The sequence below is a fragment of the Chiloscyllium plagiosum genome, unplaced genomic scaffold (genome assembly GCF_037043375.1).
Source record: "Chiloscyllium plagiosum isolate Xiang-an unplaced genomic scaffold, Cpla_swu_hap1 HiC_scaffold_17, whole genome shotgun sequence".
In the NCBI taxonomy this organism is placed as follows: Eukaryota; Metazoa; Chordata; class Chondrichthyes; order Orectolobiformes; family Hemiscylliidae; genus Chiloscyllium; species Chiloscyllium plagiosum.
In genome coordinates this window covers 58,757,088-58,772,209 of record NW_028270155.1, presented here as the reverse complement: position 1 = coordinate 58,772,209, position 15,122 = coordinate 58,757,088, and the positions used below count along the sequence as shown (strand labels likewise).

The following is a 15,122-nucleotide window of genomic DNA, read 5'->3' as shown; positions in this document are numbered from 1 at the left end:
AAAGAACTCTGAAATATTACCTTAGAACAGGAGGAGACTCGAGTATCTGTAATGGTACGTGACATGAGGCTCTCGTTCTCTGAAGGGTTCTGGATTCCAGAACCAAGGAGCCATTTCATGTTCATATATTGTCCTGTGAATGAAGGCTGTTCACCGGATCTGATTTCAAAAGATATGAAGTTCCAGTCAATTTGTGTTAAAGAATTTTTTTTTATTGTTTTGGGGGTTATGTTGAAGCACTGCTGTGTGAACATGTCTTGAATTGCTCAGTTTGTTTTCTTGCAGGGAGGTGCAGGCTCAGCATTCTGAGGACCAATGTTTTTTCTTAAATACTTAGGCACGCTGCCATCACATCACTTTAATGTTTTTCTTCCTTTGGCAAGTTGCAATTAACGGTACCCTTTTCCTGCAGATTGACTTGTTAGAGAAGTACATTGAGCAGCAGTTGATAGAGAAGAGACCAGCCTTCAATATGACTACATTCATTACATCACTACAGTAAGTTAAACAACTGGGGGAAATAGTCATCCAGGGGAATGCTGGTTCTTATAAACTATGCTACATTTTCTAGTTCAGTTAACTTAATTCACTCAAATTCCAACTCAGATCTCTCGATATAACTTGGCAAGTTAATTGGATGAAAAGCAGAACAGTACAAATGAGAATCTCTCCTTCAAGCCCTGGAATGTGCTGAATTCATTGGCCTCAGAATGAGTGAGTGAATTATATCTGGCCAAGTGCTGCTGGATTAGAGAAGTGAAACTGAATGTTTCCATGTTCAGTCATAGCCATTGTTTTCCACTCAAAGTAATTGGGCACTGGCCACCAAATATCAGAGTTCTAAAGTTCCTTAAAGGAAGAATTTCTGAAGTGTATACAAGATGGTTTGTTTCAGAGAAAAACATTGAGGAACCAACTAGAGAACATGTTATCCAAAACTGAGATTATGCAATGAGGAAGGATTAACTAACAGTCTTGTTGTTTGGATCTATTGGGGAAGAGTGATCATAAAATGATAAAACTGTTCATTCAGATAGAGAGTGCAGGAGACGTTAAATCCAAAACTTTGGGATAAATCCAAAACTGAATCTAAATAAAGAGAACTCCAAGGGTATGAGGTTCAAGTTGTAAATAATAGATTTGGGAATTGTACGAAAAGGGATGGCAATGGTTAATATTTATGGAATATGTGCAACAATTACAGCAATTCATCAATCCCATCTGGCACAAAAATAAGCAGGAAAGCTGTCTTGACCATGACATGCAAAACAAATTAAGGATAGTTTTAGATCCAAACAGCAGACATAACATTGCCAGAAAAGGCAGCCTAAATTTCGGGAGCAGTTTAGAATTCATCAAAAAAGGAAGGTTTGTCTGAGGCCATGGATGGTGAGGAGGGAGGAGATAAATGAGCAAGCGTTGGACCTTTGGGATAGTACGGTGGCTCAATAGTTAGCACTGCTGCCTCACAGCACCAGGGACCCGGATTCAATTCCAGACTCGCGCGACTATCCGTGTGGAGTTTGCACATTCTCCCCGTGTCTGAGTGGATTTCCTTCGGCTGCGCCAGTTTCCTCCCACAGAACAAAGATGTGCAGGTTAGGTAGATTAGCCATGTTAAATTTCCCATAGTATCGAGGGAAGTGTAGGTTAGGTGGATTAGCCAGGGCAATGCAGGGTTACAGGGATACGATAGGTGGGTGAGTCCAGGTGGGATGCTGTTCGGAGGGTTGGTGTGAATTTGTTGGGATCAATGGCCTGTTTCCATACTGTAGGGATTCTATGAAAAAAGGTTGTATGAGAAGGTTTTGGTATCTGGCACAGTATTGAAAAAGTAATTGCAGTTTCAGGTGCTTTACCCTGTCAGAATGCATTTTGTGTGGGATGCGGTGAACCTTGCTAAGTTGGTGAAGTACTGCAGTCTGTAAATTCAGTGACTTTTCTGGCAAATGATATTAATTCAGCTCATCTGTAAAATAATGTAACATTTAAATTGTCATCACAAGATGGAGCTATAAACTGCTTTGGTGAATTGATCAGAATTTCATTAATGCTTTGTTGAAAGCATATGATTTTAATTGTGAATTTTGTTGTGTTATGTAAGGTGCTAATTTTTGCTCTATTTGGTCATCAGAAGAATTCAAAACAGAAATTCTGTCCTGTCGACACAATATATATTATTTATGGTATCAACCTAGGGTAAACTCAGGAGCTGAGCTGCTACATACTATTTTGCAAAGTGATTCAGTGCTTTGTTTTTAATGAGGAACTGTCGTCTGATGAATTGCCCCCAATTCTAAATGTTGATCAAAGGAGAGTCTGATTTCCAACGTTTAGAATCTGCTGGTGAGGCTATCCAGATTTTGTGCAGAAGCCATTGCTTTTCTTGCTGCAGAAAACAAACTCACTGCAGCATTGTGCTTGTAGCTCGCTCACTGATTCAAATGTCGAGGCCCAAACCTCAAAGTGATTCTGACTTTCCTGCTGTCTTAGTCTGATTGATGTGAATGCCCCAACAAAATTGTCTATGCTTGGATTGCTCTTGTAAATCTCCCCCACTATGTATTTTCCAGTAAATATGAATCTTTCAGAAATTCAATTTGTACCTAAAATTGACTTCTGGACGGTACAATAAATAGACAAAAGGGGGAGTCATGGGCACCCGCATAGGCCCCAGCTATGCCTGTCTCTTTGTCGACTACATGGAAGAGTTCATCATCTGTAGTTACACTGGCACCACTCCCCACCTTTTCCTTCACTACATTGACGACTGCATCGACACCACCTCGAGCTCCCACGAGGAGGTTGAACAGTTCATCAACTTGACCAACACATTCCACCTCGACCTTAAATTCACCTGGACCATCTCAGACACCACCCTCCCCTTCCAGGACCTCTCCATCTCCATTAATGATGACCGATTTGACACTGACATTTTTTACAAGCCCACCGACTCCCAAAGCTACCTGGATTGCACCTCTTCCCACTATACTTCCTGTAAAAATGCTATCCCGTATTCCCACTTTCTCCGCCTCCACCGCATCTGCTCTCTGGAGGACCAGTTCCCCCACAGAACACACCAGATGGCTTCCTACTTTAAAAATTGCAATTTCCCTTCCCACATGGTTGATGATGCCCTCCAGCGCATCTCATCCACATGCTGCACCCTCGCCCTCGAACCCCATCCCTCCAACCACAACAAGGACAGAACCCCCGATCCTCACCTTCCACCCCACCAACATTGCATCATCCTCTGCCATTTCCGACACCTACAAACGGACCCCACCACTTTCCATAAAGATCGTTCCCTCCGCGACTCCCTCATTAGGTCCACCCTCCTCTCCCCGCACCTTCCCCTGCCACCGCAGGAATTGCAAAACCTGTGCCCACACCTCCCCCCTCCCTCACCTCCGTCCAAATCCCCAAAGGAGTCTTCGACATCCATCAAAGTTTCACCTGCACTTCCACAAATATCATTTACTGTATCTGTTGCTCCCGATGCAGTCTCCTCTACACTGGAGAGACAGGACGCCTACTCGCAGAGAGCTTCAGAGAACATCTCCGGGACATCCACACCAATCAACCCCACCACCTTGTGGCTGAACACTTCAACTCTCCCTCCCATTTTGTCAAGGACATACAGGTCCTGGACCTCCTCCATCTCCACACAGTAACCACCCGACGCCTGGAGGAAGAACACCTCATCTTCCACCTCGGGACCCTCCAATCCAATGGCATCAATGTGGATTTCACCAGTTTCCTCATTTTCCATCCCCCCACCTTATCCCAGTTCCAACCTTCCAACTAGGCACCGCCCTTGTGACCTGTCCGACCTGTCCATCTTCCTTTCCACCTATCTGCTCCACCCTGCCCTCTGACCTATCACCATTATTAACCCCACCTCCATCCACCTATCACACTCTCAGCTACCTTCCAGCCCCACCCCTCTCCCATTTACCTCTCCACCCACTTGGCTCCCAGCCTCATCCCTGATGAAGGGCTTTTACCCGAAATGTCGCTTCTCCTGCTCCTTGCATGCTGCCTGGCCTGCTGTGCTTTTCCAACAACACACTCTTGACTAATCTCCAGCATCTGCAGTCCTCACTTTTGCCTTATAAATATTTAATATTTATTGGCTTGAGAAGCAGTAACCATTGTGCTATTTTGCTTTGTTGCAGGCAGCATAAAGATGAGATATCTGGAGATATATTTGATATGTTACTGACTTTCACAGATTTCCTGGCCTTTAAAGAAATGTTTCTTGACTACAGGATGGTATGTATACTATACCTTGCTGTACTTTTCATATAGAATTAGACTATCATTAAACATTGACCTGCAGTGTACAGGAGGATTGAAGATGGTCTGTCCTGGACTGCAATTCAATTGATCTTGGTGACCATGGCTAAAGAGAAAAATGATCTCATAAAGTGTCCAGATTCAGCTCACTTTCTAATCATGGTAATGTGGATATTGTCCTTTTGTAGATATGAAAGCTAGGGTCTCAGGTCACTCTGTCGACACCTGCATCCTCAGAAAGGTCAGTGCAGCAGGCATCAACCTGATTCTAGGTGTGCCTTATTTGTTCACTAAACATTTTTCCTTGGATCGTTTGGCCAATTATGAAGATTTTTCTCTGAGATCTTTGTGCCCTCAAGACACAGCAGAGAGTTTCTACTTTTGTTATTCCTTGAAATTCTCCTTGTAATGTTTATATTTAATGTAGTCCTTTGTTGCATCGGTTTGGAGGTTGTACCTTTATGTGGAATGATATTGGAAAACCGCATTTATGGTTTTGTGAAAGGGAAATTGTGATTAACCAATTTACTGTTGTACTTTGAGTAAGTAATGTGCTATGGATAAAGGTGAGCAATGACTGTTCTTAACATAGACTTCCAAAAGACATTTGCTAAGTTGCCACATCAAAGGTTATTATGCAAAATAAAAATGCAGTGGCTAGCATATTGGCACGGATAGAAGACTAGCTGACCAGAAACGAACAATAGGCATATATAGATCTTTTTTCAGGTTGACAGGGATTTGTGCTGGGGTCTCAACTGTTTACAATTTATGAAAAAAGTGACTTGGATGAAGGAGTTAGTTGCCAAATTTACAGGTAGCGCAAAGGTGGTCGGAAGATGAACAATGAAGCAGTCATAAGGAGGCAACTTAAAGATGTAGATAGATAAGTGTACAGGCAGAGATCTTGCAAATATAGTGTGGGAAAGTGTCAGATCATCCATTTTGGCAGGAAGAATAAAGGATATTACCCAGTGGTGAAAGACGGAAGAGTGCTGAGATGTAGAAGGATCTGGGAGTTCTAATACATAAATTGCAAAAGGCTAGCATACAGATACAGCAAATAAAAGAAAAGTTAGAGAAGCCAATAGAATGTTGTAATTTATTCAGAGCGGAATTTAATACAAAATTGGGATGTTGTGTTTCAGTTATACAGAGAACTGGTGAGATTACATCTGGAATACTGGGTATTCCTTACTTAAGAAAGGATTTTAAATGCATTGGGGTCAGCTCAGCGAAGGTTCACCAGACTAGTGCCTGGGTTGACGTAAGAGAAAAGGTTGGGCAGTTTTGGCTTGTGTCTGCTAGAGTTCACAAGAGTAGGAGGCAAGTTGACTGAAATATACAAGATCCTGAGGGGTGGATGTGGAAAGGATATTTCCTCTTGAGGGCAAATCTAGAACAAGGAATTATTTTTTCGAAACAGATGAGTGAATGTTCTGTCTCCGAGGCTCATGAGTTTTTAGAACTCCTTGAAAATATGACTGATGCAGAGTTTGTGAATAATTTTAAGGCAGGGTTGGCTGGATTATTTTTAAGTTGAAACTTTATTGCTGGAACAGCACAGCAGGTCAGGCAGCATCCAGGGAACAGGAGATTCGACGTTTCGGGCACAGGCCCTTCTTCAGGAATGAGCAGAGAGTGTTCAGCAGGAGAAGATAAAAGGTAGGGAGGAGGGACTTGGAGGAGGGGCGTTGGAAATGTGATAGGTGGAAAGAGGTCAAGGTGAGGGTGATAGGTCGGAGTAGGATGGAGGCGGAGAGGTCAAGAAGAAGACTGCAGGTCAGGAAGGCGGTGCCGGGCTGGAGGGATTCGGCTGAGACAAGGTGGGGGGAGGGGGGATGAAGAAACTGGTGAAGTCCAAGTTCATCCCCTGTGGTTGGAGAGTTCCCAGTCGGAAGATAAGACGCTCCTCCTCCGAACGTCGCGTTGTTGTGGTTTGGCGGTGGATGAGTCCAATGACCTGCATATCCTCGGTGGAGTGGGAGGGGGAGTTGAAATGCTGTGCTACAGGGTGGTTGGGTTGGTTCGTCCGGGTGGCCCAGAGGTGCTCTCTGAATCGCTCCGCAAGTAGGCGGCCTGTCTCCCCAATATAGAGGAGGCCACACCGGCTGCAGCGGATGCAGTAGATGATGTGGGTGGAGGTGCAGGTGAATCTGTGGCGGATATGGAAGTTTCCTTTGGGGCCTTGGAGAGAAGTGAGGGGGGAGGTGTGGGCGCAAGTGTTGCACCTCCTGCGGTTGCAAGGGAAGGTGCCGGGAGTGGAGGTTGGGTCGGTGGGGGGTGTGGATCTGACAAGGGAGTCGCGGAGGGAGTGGTCTCTACGGAAAGCTGATAGGGGAGGGGAGGGAAATATATCCTTGGTGCTGGGGTCTGTTTGGAGGTGGCGGAAGTGACGGCGGATGATGCGCTGTACATGGAGATTGGTGGGGTGGTAGGTGAGGACCAGTGGGGTTCTGTCCTGGTGGCGGTTGGAGGGGCGGGGCTCAAGGGCGGAGGAGCGGGAAGTGGAGGAGATGCGGTGGAGGGCACCGTCGACCATGTCGGGGGGGGAAATTGCGGTCCTTGAAGAAGGAGGCCATCTGTGTTGTACGTATTTTGAACTGGTCCTCCTGGGAGCAGATGCGGCGGAGACGAAGGAATTGGGAGAATGGGATGGCGTTTTTACAGGGGGCAGGATGGGAGGAGGTGTAGTCCAGGTAGTTGTGGGAGTCGGTTGGTTTGTAGTAGATGTCCAGGTAGTTGTGGGACTCTCGTGGATTATTTTTAAGCAAGGGGATAAAAGAATACCAGCAGTTGGCAGGAATTTGAGGATACAGTGAGTTCAGCCATGACCTTACTGAATGATAGCACATGTGGAGAAACCAAAGAACTTCCTCTCACTCTTTGTTTGTATGATATCACCTTTGCTAAAGTATTTGCTAAGGCTACAGGATGTAGGAAATGCCTCCATTTTAGAATAAAGATCATTGGGTGACAGCTGTGCCTTAGTTAATAGTGCTCTCATGCCTGAGTCAAACACTGAACTCAAGTGCACAGAAGTCAGTGTTGACATTCCAATGCAGTACTACAGGTTTGTTGCAATGGGGGAGCTGCCATTTTTTTGGTGAGACATTAAACTGAAACTGTACCTGTTCTCTGAGATGAGCATAAACACTCTCATGTTACAATACTGAAGATGAGCTGGAGCATTTTCCCTGGTTCTGTAGCTAATATTCGCTTCTCAATTTTGGATCACAAAAAAAATTATCATTATCACAATGTTGTTGGTTGGGTTTAGCTGTGTACAAATTAGCCAGCTTGTTTCTTAGATTTTAACAGTGGTTATATTTCAAACTATTAGTGCTTTGCAATGATAAAGTGAAAGACACTATATGAATGCAAGTTTTTTTTTGCTTTAGAGTTGTGAGGTATCCATAACTTGCTTCTGTCCCTATGCCTCTAACCACCCATATGCTTCCAATAATTTCCTTGAAAACATGAATAAGGAAATACGGCCTTCCCTTTGAACTTTCCTTCTAAACAAATCATTCCTTCTAAACAAATCATTCCTTCTAAACAAATCATTCCTTCTAAACAAATCATCCCTTCTCAACAAATCATCTAATTTGATGAATATCAGCGAGGATGCTGGGAAAACACTCTGCTCTCATTTTTATGCTGACATGAAATCTTATATACTTGCCTGAGAGGGCACATAGGGGGTTCTGTTTATTTTGAAAGACAGCATCTCCTGGAGTTTACCGGGAAGTGTCAGCATAAATAATGTGCTCAGGTCTTCAGAATGCGACTTAAAGCCAACACCTTCTGAGCTGTGAGCAGTAGTATGACATATGTGACAAGGCTGGTTTGATTTCTCTAACCATAATCCTCTTACCCAGGTTTGCTTCCTCTCATTACTATCATCTTTGCCATGTTCCAGCTCTTGTGGTTTCCTGTGTCCTGGTAACTTAAGTTTTAAATGACCAGACCCTGCACTTTTTTATCTTTTTTACCTGAAACATCGATACTCACCAACTATGCTTGTACTTTGTGGTATTCTTTGTTCAAATTCCCACACCCTTAGCTCCTACCTATTTTTCAGGTGGCATCCACTGAATCCTGTTGTTGAACTGCATGCCTTCTCTTCCACTCCGACTGACTCTCCCAGAAATTAAGTATCTAATTTATACAGATTCCAACTGCACTGTTGTATGTCTATGTAGATTGGGAGAGCAGCATGAAGATTAACAAAATGTAGGGTTGCATTTATATTTGGCACATTTTATAGCCTCAAATCATCCCAGAGAATATTAGAACCAGTGGCATTCTTATGAAGTGTAATTACTATTGCAAGAAGCAATTCAGCGAATTTGTGCATAGCAAACTCGCACTAACAACATGATAATGATAGACAGTTTGTTTTAGAGATGTTGATGGAGGGATAAGTGTTGGCCAGGGAAAATTCACCCATTCTCCTTTGAAATAGAGGCAAAGGATCTTTTGTATCTGCCCAAGGCAGTGGATGAATATGATAGCTTTTAACAGTACATGAAGGATAGTTGTTGATCTTACTAGCTGTGGTGGTTTTTCAATTGAGATTAACATTATCTTCAATGTAAAGTGCTTCTCAATAATGTAGTTATGGAAAATAGAACTGATGATTGGTCATACCTATTAGAGAAACTTTTTTTCCATGTGATGATTAGCTGAGAAGGAAAAGAAATATATCTATATTTTAAAGAGGAAGGGGAATTGGACTAATTAATTTCTTATTTTGTTGAACATTATTCTGCTATGATTTCTGCATTGTAAAAGTCACAGTCAAATGTAAACGTGATGTTTAAATTTACTTCCATTTTCATTTGTCACCAATTTGAATACACACAATGATTTTTAAATATTTGTCTAATGACTTAAAAATAGGTTAATCTCCCTTCATGTAAACTATATTTACTTTTCAGGAAAAGGAAGGGCGTGGCCTTGACTTTAGTGGAGATCTCGTCGTGACTTCATTATCAAAGTCATCTCCAATACCTCAGTCTTCACCTTCTATGCAACCTTTCTAATAGTTTATTATACATGCTTGCAGTTCTGCATTACTCCTGTATGCTTGCATATACCAAGCACAATGATAAAGACATTTTGATATGTTACAGAATTCTCTAAGGAGCGTTATACAAGTACATTATAAAACCACGAAAAAAGGAATCGGTTCTAATATTTTAACGTTTTTTTAGATACTAAGCAATTTTATTTTTAACAGCATTTTCAAATGTAGGATAGAGTCATCCTAACCCTATTTTCAGGTATGCAAGCTATAATGAGCATTCACCTTACAAAGATTCTAGGAATACCTTTTATGTGGACGGCTTTAAGACCCATCTAGCATATATGCTTTTCCAGAACTCTTGACAGTTTATTATTAGAGGCACGGTTCACATGTCATTTTGACCTGCAGGCTTGTATATATATATAGTTTCCAAAATCAGAAACACTAATATCTTTTGGTTTTTGCCCCCATTGATACAGTTCAGGCAACTTCAAATTAGAGTAATTCTCAAAGTGGAAAATGGGATGTTTTATTTAAATATACAAAAACCTATGTCCGTGACTGTTGCTTTTCATCACATTCAGTACATACGGAACTGACATTGGTAACTTAAGTGCTTTAACCCTTCAAACATTAAAACATGTTCTTGAGTTAGGCCATTCCCATATGCTGGTAATTGGGTCAGAGATGCTACTTCAGCCTCTGTTAATACATGGGAACCTGTAAATATAGGTGAAATCGAATCAGGATTTTATATCTCCTCTGTGTTGGTGACTTCAGTTTGTGCTTTGGTTTGTTGCTGTTATCATAGGACGAATGTATTTCCTCAACAAAAGGTGAGAATTCCACAGGATAATGCATTGGTTGTAATGCAGTTAAGTAATATCTGTGATAATGTTGTACCTGCCACCAACACTATCTCAACTAGAGTATCCTGTAACTTATTTGACCTGGTTGTAAAAACAAATTTTGTAATATACATTTAAATAACCTGAGTTCTTTTATTACTTAAACCCTATTCATTCCATTGGCCGAATGGCCAAAACTAGAGATTTTGAATTTACATTCATAAACTGGACTAAATAGTCAACAGCTATAGTACTGTCACATTGAACAGTTAAGTGTAAGAACAAGGATCTTGTTGAAAGAATGCAGAGTATTATGGCTTTCCTAATGTGTACAAAAGTAAATTTATCAATTTAGCTCTTGTTTCACTGTGGGTTATGAAGTCATGCTTACTTTATTTTTCATATTTGTACATATTTTTATTCCTATGTATTTTAAATAAAAGATTGCTGAAATGCACTTTTGTAAGACAAGTATCAGTTTTGTTGTGTGACTAGATATTGGCATTGTATAGTAGACTTTTTATGTTACTGTTTGGAGAATAAGTCCTAGTTACCTACAACATGTAAATTCCACATACCACATTCATATAATAATAACGTTATGCAATTGATTGCATTACACATCCAATTATCTTTCATTCACAGCTTCTCATCTGTCTCCTGGCGATTTCATTGATCCTCAAGAAAATAGTGTCTGTGTCCAAGAACATCAAAAGTGCAATAATTGAAAAGCAGAATATGGCAGATGCTGATAATCTGAAGAGACGAGAAATTGTTGGAAATACTTGGATCACGCAGCATCTGTGAGGATTTGGTTTAACTTTTCTGGTCAACGACCTCATCAGAATTTGGACAAATTGGAGATGTTTTGAGCAAAGGGTAGGCTGGAAAAAGGGAGTGAAAAAAACAAGACAAGTTGTAAAGCAATTGAGCTATCTTAGAGACCAAAGGCAATGGTGATAGTGCAAGAAACAGATAAAGTACTTTAACGGCTACACTACTGCCTGCAAGCAAAACCGTAACAGGCAAAGAAACGAGTTCCAGAGGCATCTAATTGAAAGATGAGGCATTGTTCCTTGAGCTTATGTTGAGCTTTGTTGAACAATACAGCAGGTCAAGGACAGGGATTTGTGTGTGTAAGCCAGGTGGACAGTTAAAATGATAGGCTACTGGAATTTGGGGCTTATGCTTGCAGACTGAATGGATGTACTCTGCAAAACAGGTCTTACCTGTGAAGAGGAGACTACGTTGTAGGCAGGACATTGAAAGAAGTATGTTTGAATCATTGCTTCACTTGAAGGGAAGTTTGAGACCTTAGAGAGAGAGGAAGTAAAAGTTGCATTTGCAACAAACAAAAGTGAAGTCTTGGTTTGGATAGTAAAGATGGAGTCACTCAACTTTCTTATGACAAAAAAGATGCCAGTATCTTGTCAAATGCCAGCATTTTTAAAAATTTATTCGAGGCATGTGGGCATTGTGGGCTGGGCCATCATTTATTGCCCCTAGTTGCCCTTGAGAAGGTGATAATGAACTACCTTCTTGAACCCACATTGTCACATTATCCACAATGCCATTAGGGAGGGAATTCCAGGATTTTGACCCAGTGACAGTGAAGGGATGGCAACATGGCTCCAAGTCAGGGTGGTGAGTGGCTTTGAGGGGAACTTGCAGTTGGTGGTGTTCCCATGTATATGCTGCCTTTGTCCTTCTAGATGAAGTGTTCGTGGGTGTGGAAGGAGGATCTTTAATGAATTTATGCAAAGCACACAATGCAACTGAGTATCAATGCTGGAGGGAGTGGGGATGTTTGTGGACGTCATGCTCATCAAGTGGACTGCTCTGTGCTGGATGGTGTCAAGCTTCTGAAGTGTCGCTGGAGTTGCACCCGTCTCAACAAGTGGGGAGTATTCCATCACACTTCTGACTTGTGATGTGTGGCTAATGGATAGGCTTTGGGGAGTCAAGAGGTGAGTTACTTGCTATAGTAATACTAGCCTCTGACCTGCTCTTGTAACCAGTGTTTATGGTTGGTCCAGTTGCATTTCTGGTCAATGGTAAGCCTCCAGGATGTTGGTAATGGAGGATTCAGTGATGGTAACACCATTGATTGTTAAGTGGCAGTGTTTAGATTCTCTTGTTGGTGATGGTCATTACCTGGCATTTGTGTGGCACAAATGGTTCTTGCTACTTGTCAGCCTAACCATCTCCCTACGTGCCAAGTATGACTCCAACCAGTGGAGAGTTTGCTCCCAATAGGCATTAATTCCAGTTTTGCTAGGGCTCCTTGATACCACGCTCAGTCGACTGCAGCCTTGATGTCAAGGGTTGTCACTCCCCCCTCTCCCCTGGAATCCAGTTCTTTTGTCCATGTTTGAAGCAAGGCTGTGATGAGGTCAGGAGCTGAGTGGGCCTGGCAGAACCCAAACTGGGTGTCACTGAGCAGGTTATTGCTTGATAATATTGTTGATGACACCTTCCATCACTTTACTGAAGATCGAGAGTAGACAGATGGGTTGGTAACTGGCCGGGTTGGAGTTGTCCTGCTTTTTGTTTACAGGACGTACCTGGGCAATTTTCCACGTTGCTGGGGACTATACTGGAAAAATCGACGTTTCGGGCATGAACCCTTCTTCAGGAATGAACAGCTCATGCCCGAAATGTCAATTCTCCTGCTCCTTTGATGCTGCCTGACCTGCTGCACTTTTCCAGCAACATATTTTCAGCTCTGATCTCCAGCATCTGCAGTCCTCACTTCCTCCTACTATACTGGAAGAGCTTGGCTAGGGGAGCAGCAGGTTCTGGAGCACAAATCTTCAGTACTATTGTCAGGACCCATAGTCTTTGCAGTGCCTCCAACTGTTTCTTGATATTATGTGGAGTGAATCAAATTGGCTGCAGCTGGGTCTCTGTGATGTTGGCAACCATTGGGTGAAGCAGAGATGGATCATCCACTTGGCACTTTTCGCTGAAGATCACTGCGAATGCTTCAACCTTATCTTTTACACTGAAGTGATGGGCTCTTCCGTCATTGAGGATGGGCATGTTTGTGGAACCACCTTCTCCAGTGAGTTGTTTAATTGTCCACCACCATTCACGACTGGCTGTGGCAGGACTGCAGAACTTTGATTTGATCTGTTTGAGTTTGGGATCGCTCAGCTATATTTATCACTTGTTGCTTATCCTGTTTGGCATGCAAGTATTGGGTAGCTTCACCAGCTTGACATTCCATTTTTAGGTATGTCCAATGCTGCTCATGGCTTGCCCTCCTGCACTCTCCTTTGAACCAGGTTTGATTCCCTGGCTCGATGGTAATAGCTGAGTGGGGAATATGCCAGGTCACGTGATAACAGATTGTGCTGGAGTACAATTCTGTTGCTGTTGATGGTTCACAGTGCCTCATGGATGCTCAGTCTTAATTTGTTAGATCTGTGAGATGTCAGTTCCATTTAGCATGGTGATAGTGCCACTCAATACAATGGAGAGTATTCTTGATATGAAGATAGGATTTCAACTCCACAGGACTGTGCAGTGGTCACTGTCAGTACTTAAGTGTAGTTCAACATGGAGGAATATTGATTCATCAGCAGAGAGAGGAAGGTATGTGTAATCAGGAAGTTCCCTTGCCCATGTTTAACGTGAGGCTTCATGGTGTCCGGGCAATGTTAAGGACTCCCAGGGCAACTCCGTCCCAAATCATACCACTGTGCTGCCACAATGGGACAAGACATATCCAGGAACGATGCTGGTGAAGTCTGGGACATTGTCTGTAAGGTATGATTCCATGAATATGATTATGTCAGCTCTCCCAATTTTAGCACAAGACCCCAGATGTTAGTAAGGAGGATTTGTAAGGTTGAAAGGCTGTTTTTGCTGTTGTTTCTGGTGCCAAGATCAATGCCACATGGTCTGTTCAGTCTCACTTTGTTGAGACTTTGTACATATTGGTACAACTGAGTGGCTTGCTGGGCCATTTGAGGGCAGTTAAGAGTCAGCCACATTGCTGTGGGTCTGGAGTCACATGTAGGCCAGATCAATTAAGAATGGCTGATTTCCTTCCCTGGAGGTCTTTTTTTTGCCGTGATTAAAAGTCATTTTAATGAAGAAATCTAATTACAAACTCACACTGCCTTTTTGGCATAGTTAAAAACTAACAGCAATCATCTAGGCCTCACCTTGGCCCACAGTGCCTCCCTGTGGGAACATGGGTAAACTGCAGACTTAATTACTTACAGAATCCCTGCATTGTGTTAAAATTATTGAACATCTTTTAAATATTCAGATATTCCCATTCATGAATTTACTCAAGAACTGCATGATTGAGATCTGTCCTCATCACCCAGACTTCACTTTCTCTGAAGAAAAAAACAAGAACATTATAGAACTGTCACTTTTTATGGTTTACATAAGAAACAAACTTGTCCACTTTTAAATATATCTTAGAAAAAGTTGAGTAGCCATGAAGAGGAGCCTTAATTTAAACTGGTGACTTAAGTCATCATTGCAGCACCTCAGACAAACTGAAACAGTTAGACAATTTCAGATGGTAAGTCAACATTGTTTCCTAGTCCTTTTTGAAGGAGGTGCATCTCTATCTCCTTTATCAGGTGGTTCGTCTTCACTGTCATCTTCATCGGCAGTGCTGGAGGCCAGGCTTTCCGGGCAGGTCTGCCCTTGCTTCCTTGGAGGTCATTAATGGTCATCAATAGTTTCTCAATTTGAGGTTTTTTTTAATTCAAATTCATAATTTGCTGTAACAGGTTTCAAACCCAGGTCCTCAGAACATTAGCTGAGTTTCTGGCTTCATAGTCTCGCAGTAATACCACTACGTCATAGCCTACTCACATTGACATGGTCCATAAGCCTAGCCTTACACTTTTGGAGATACTGCTGAAAGTCAGTTCTTTCGATAAGTCTAGGATACAACATAGCCATCAGATCAGAGT

At 42.3% G+C, this 15,122-nt stretch overlaps 1 protein-coding gene across 4 annotated transcripts in view; it reads left to right on the top strand.

Moving 5' to 3' along the window:
- The window catches only part of arl2bp (ARF like GTPase 2 binding protein), a 29,641-nt gene extending 19,005 nt beyond the window's left edge, over positions 1-10,636 (top strand). For 2 of the 4 annotated variants that reach the window (XM_087995965.1, XM_087995966.1), the window contains exons 5-6: positions 413-498; positions 3,505-4,171. In XM_087995965.1, coding sequence (XP_087852091.1) covers positions 413-498; positions 3,505-3,808 — 390 coding nt within the window. In that variant the 3' untranslated portion in view covers positions 3,809-4,171. The other 2 variants (XM_043707137.2, XM_087995967.1) reach the window with 2 other exon arrangements.
- The last annotated feature ends 4,486 nt before the right edge of the window (positions 10,637-15,122 follow it).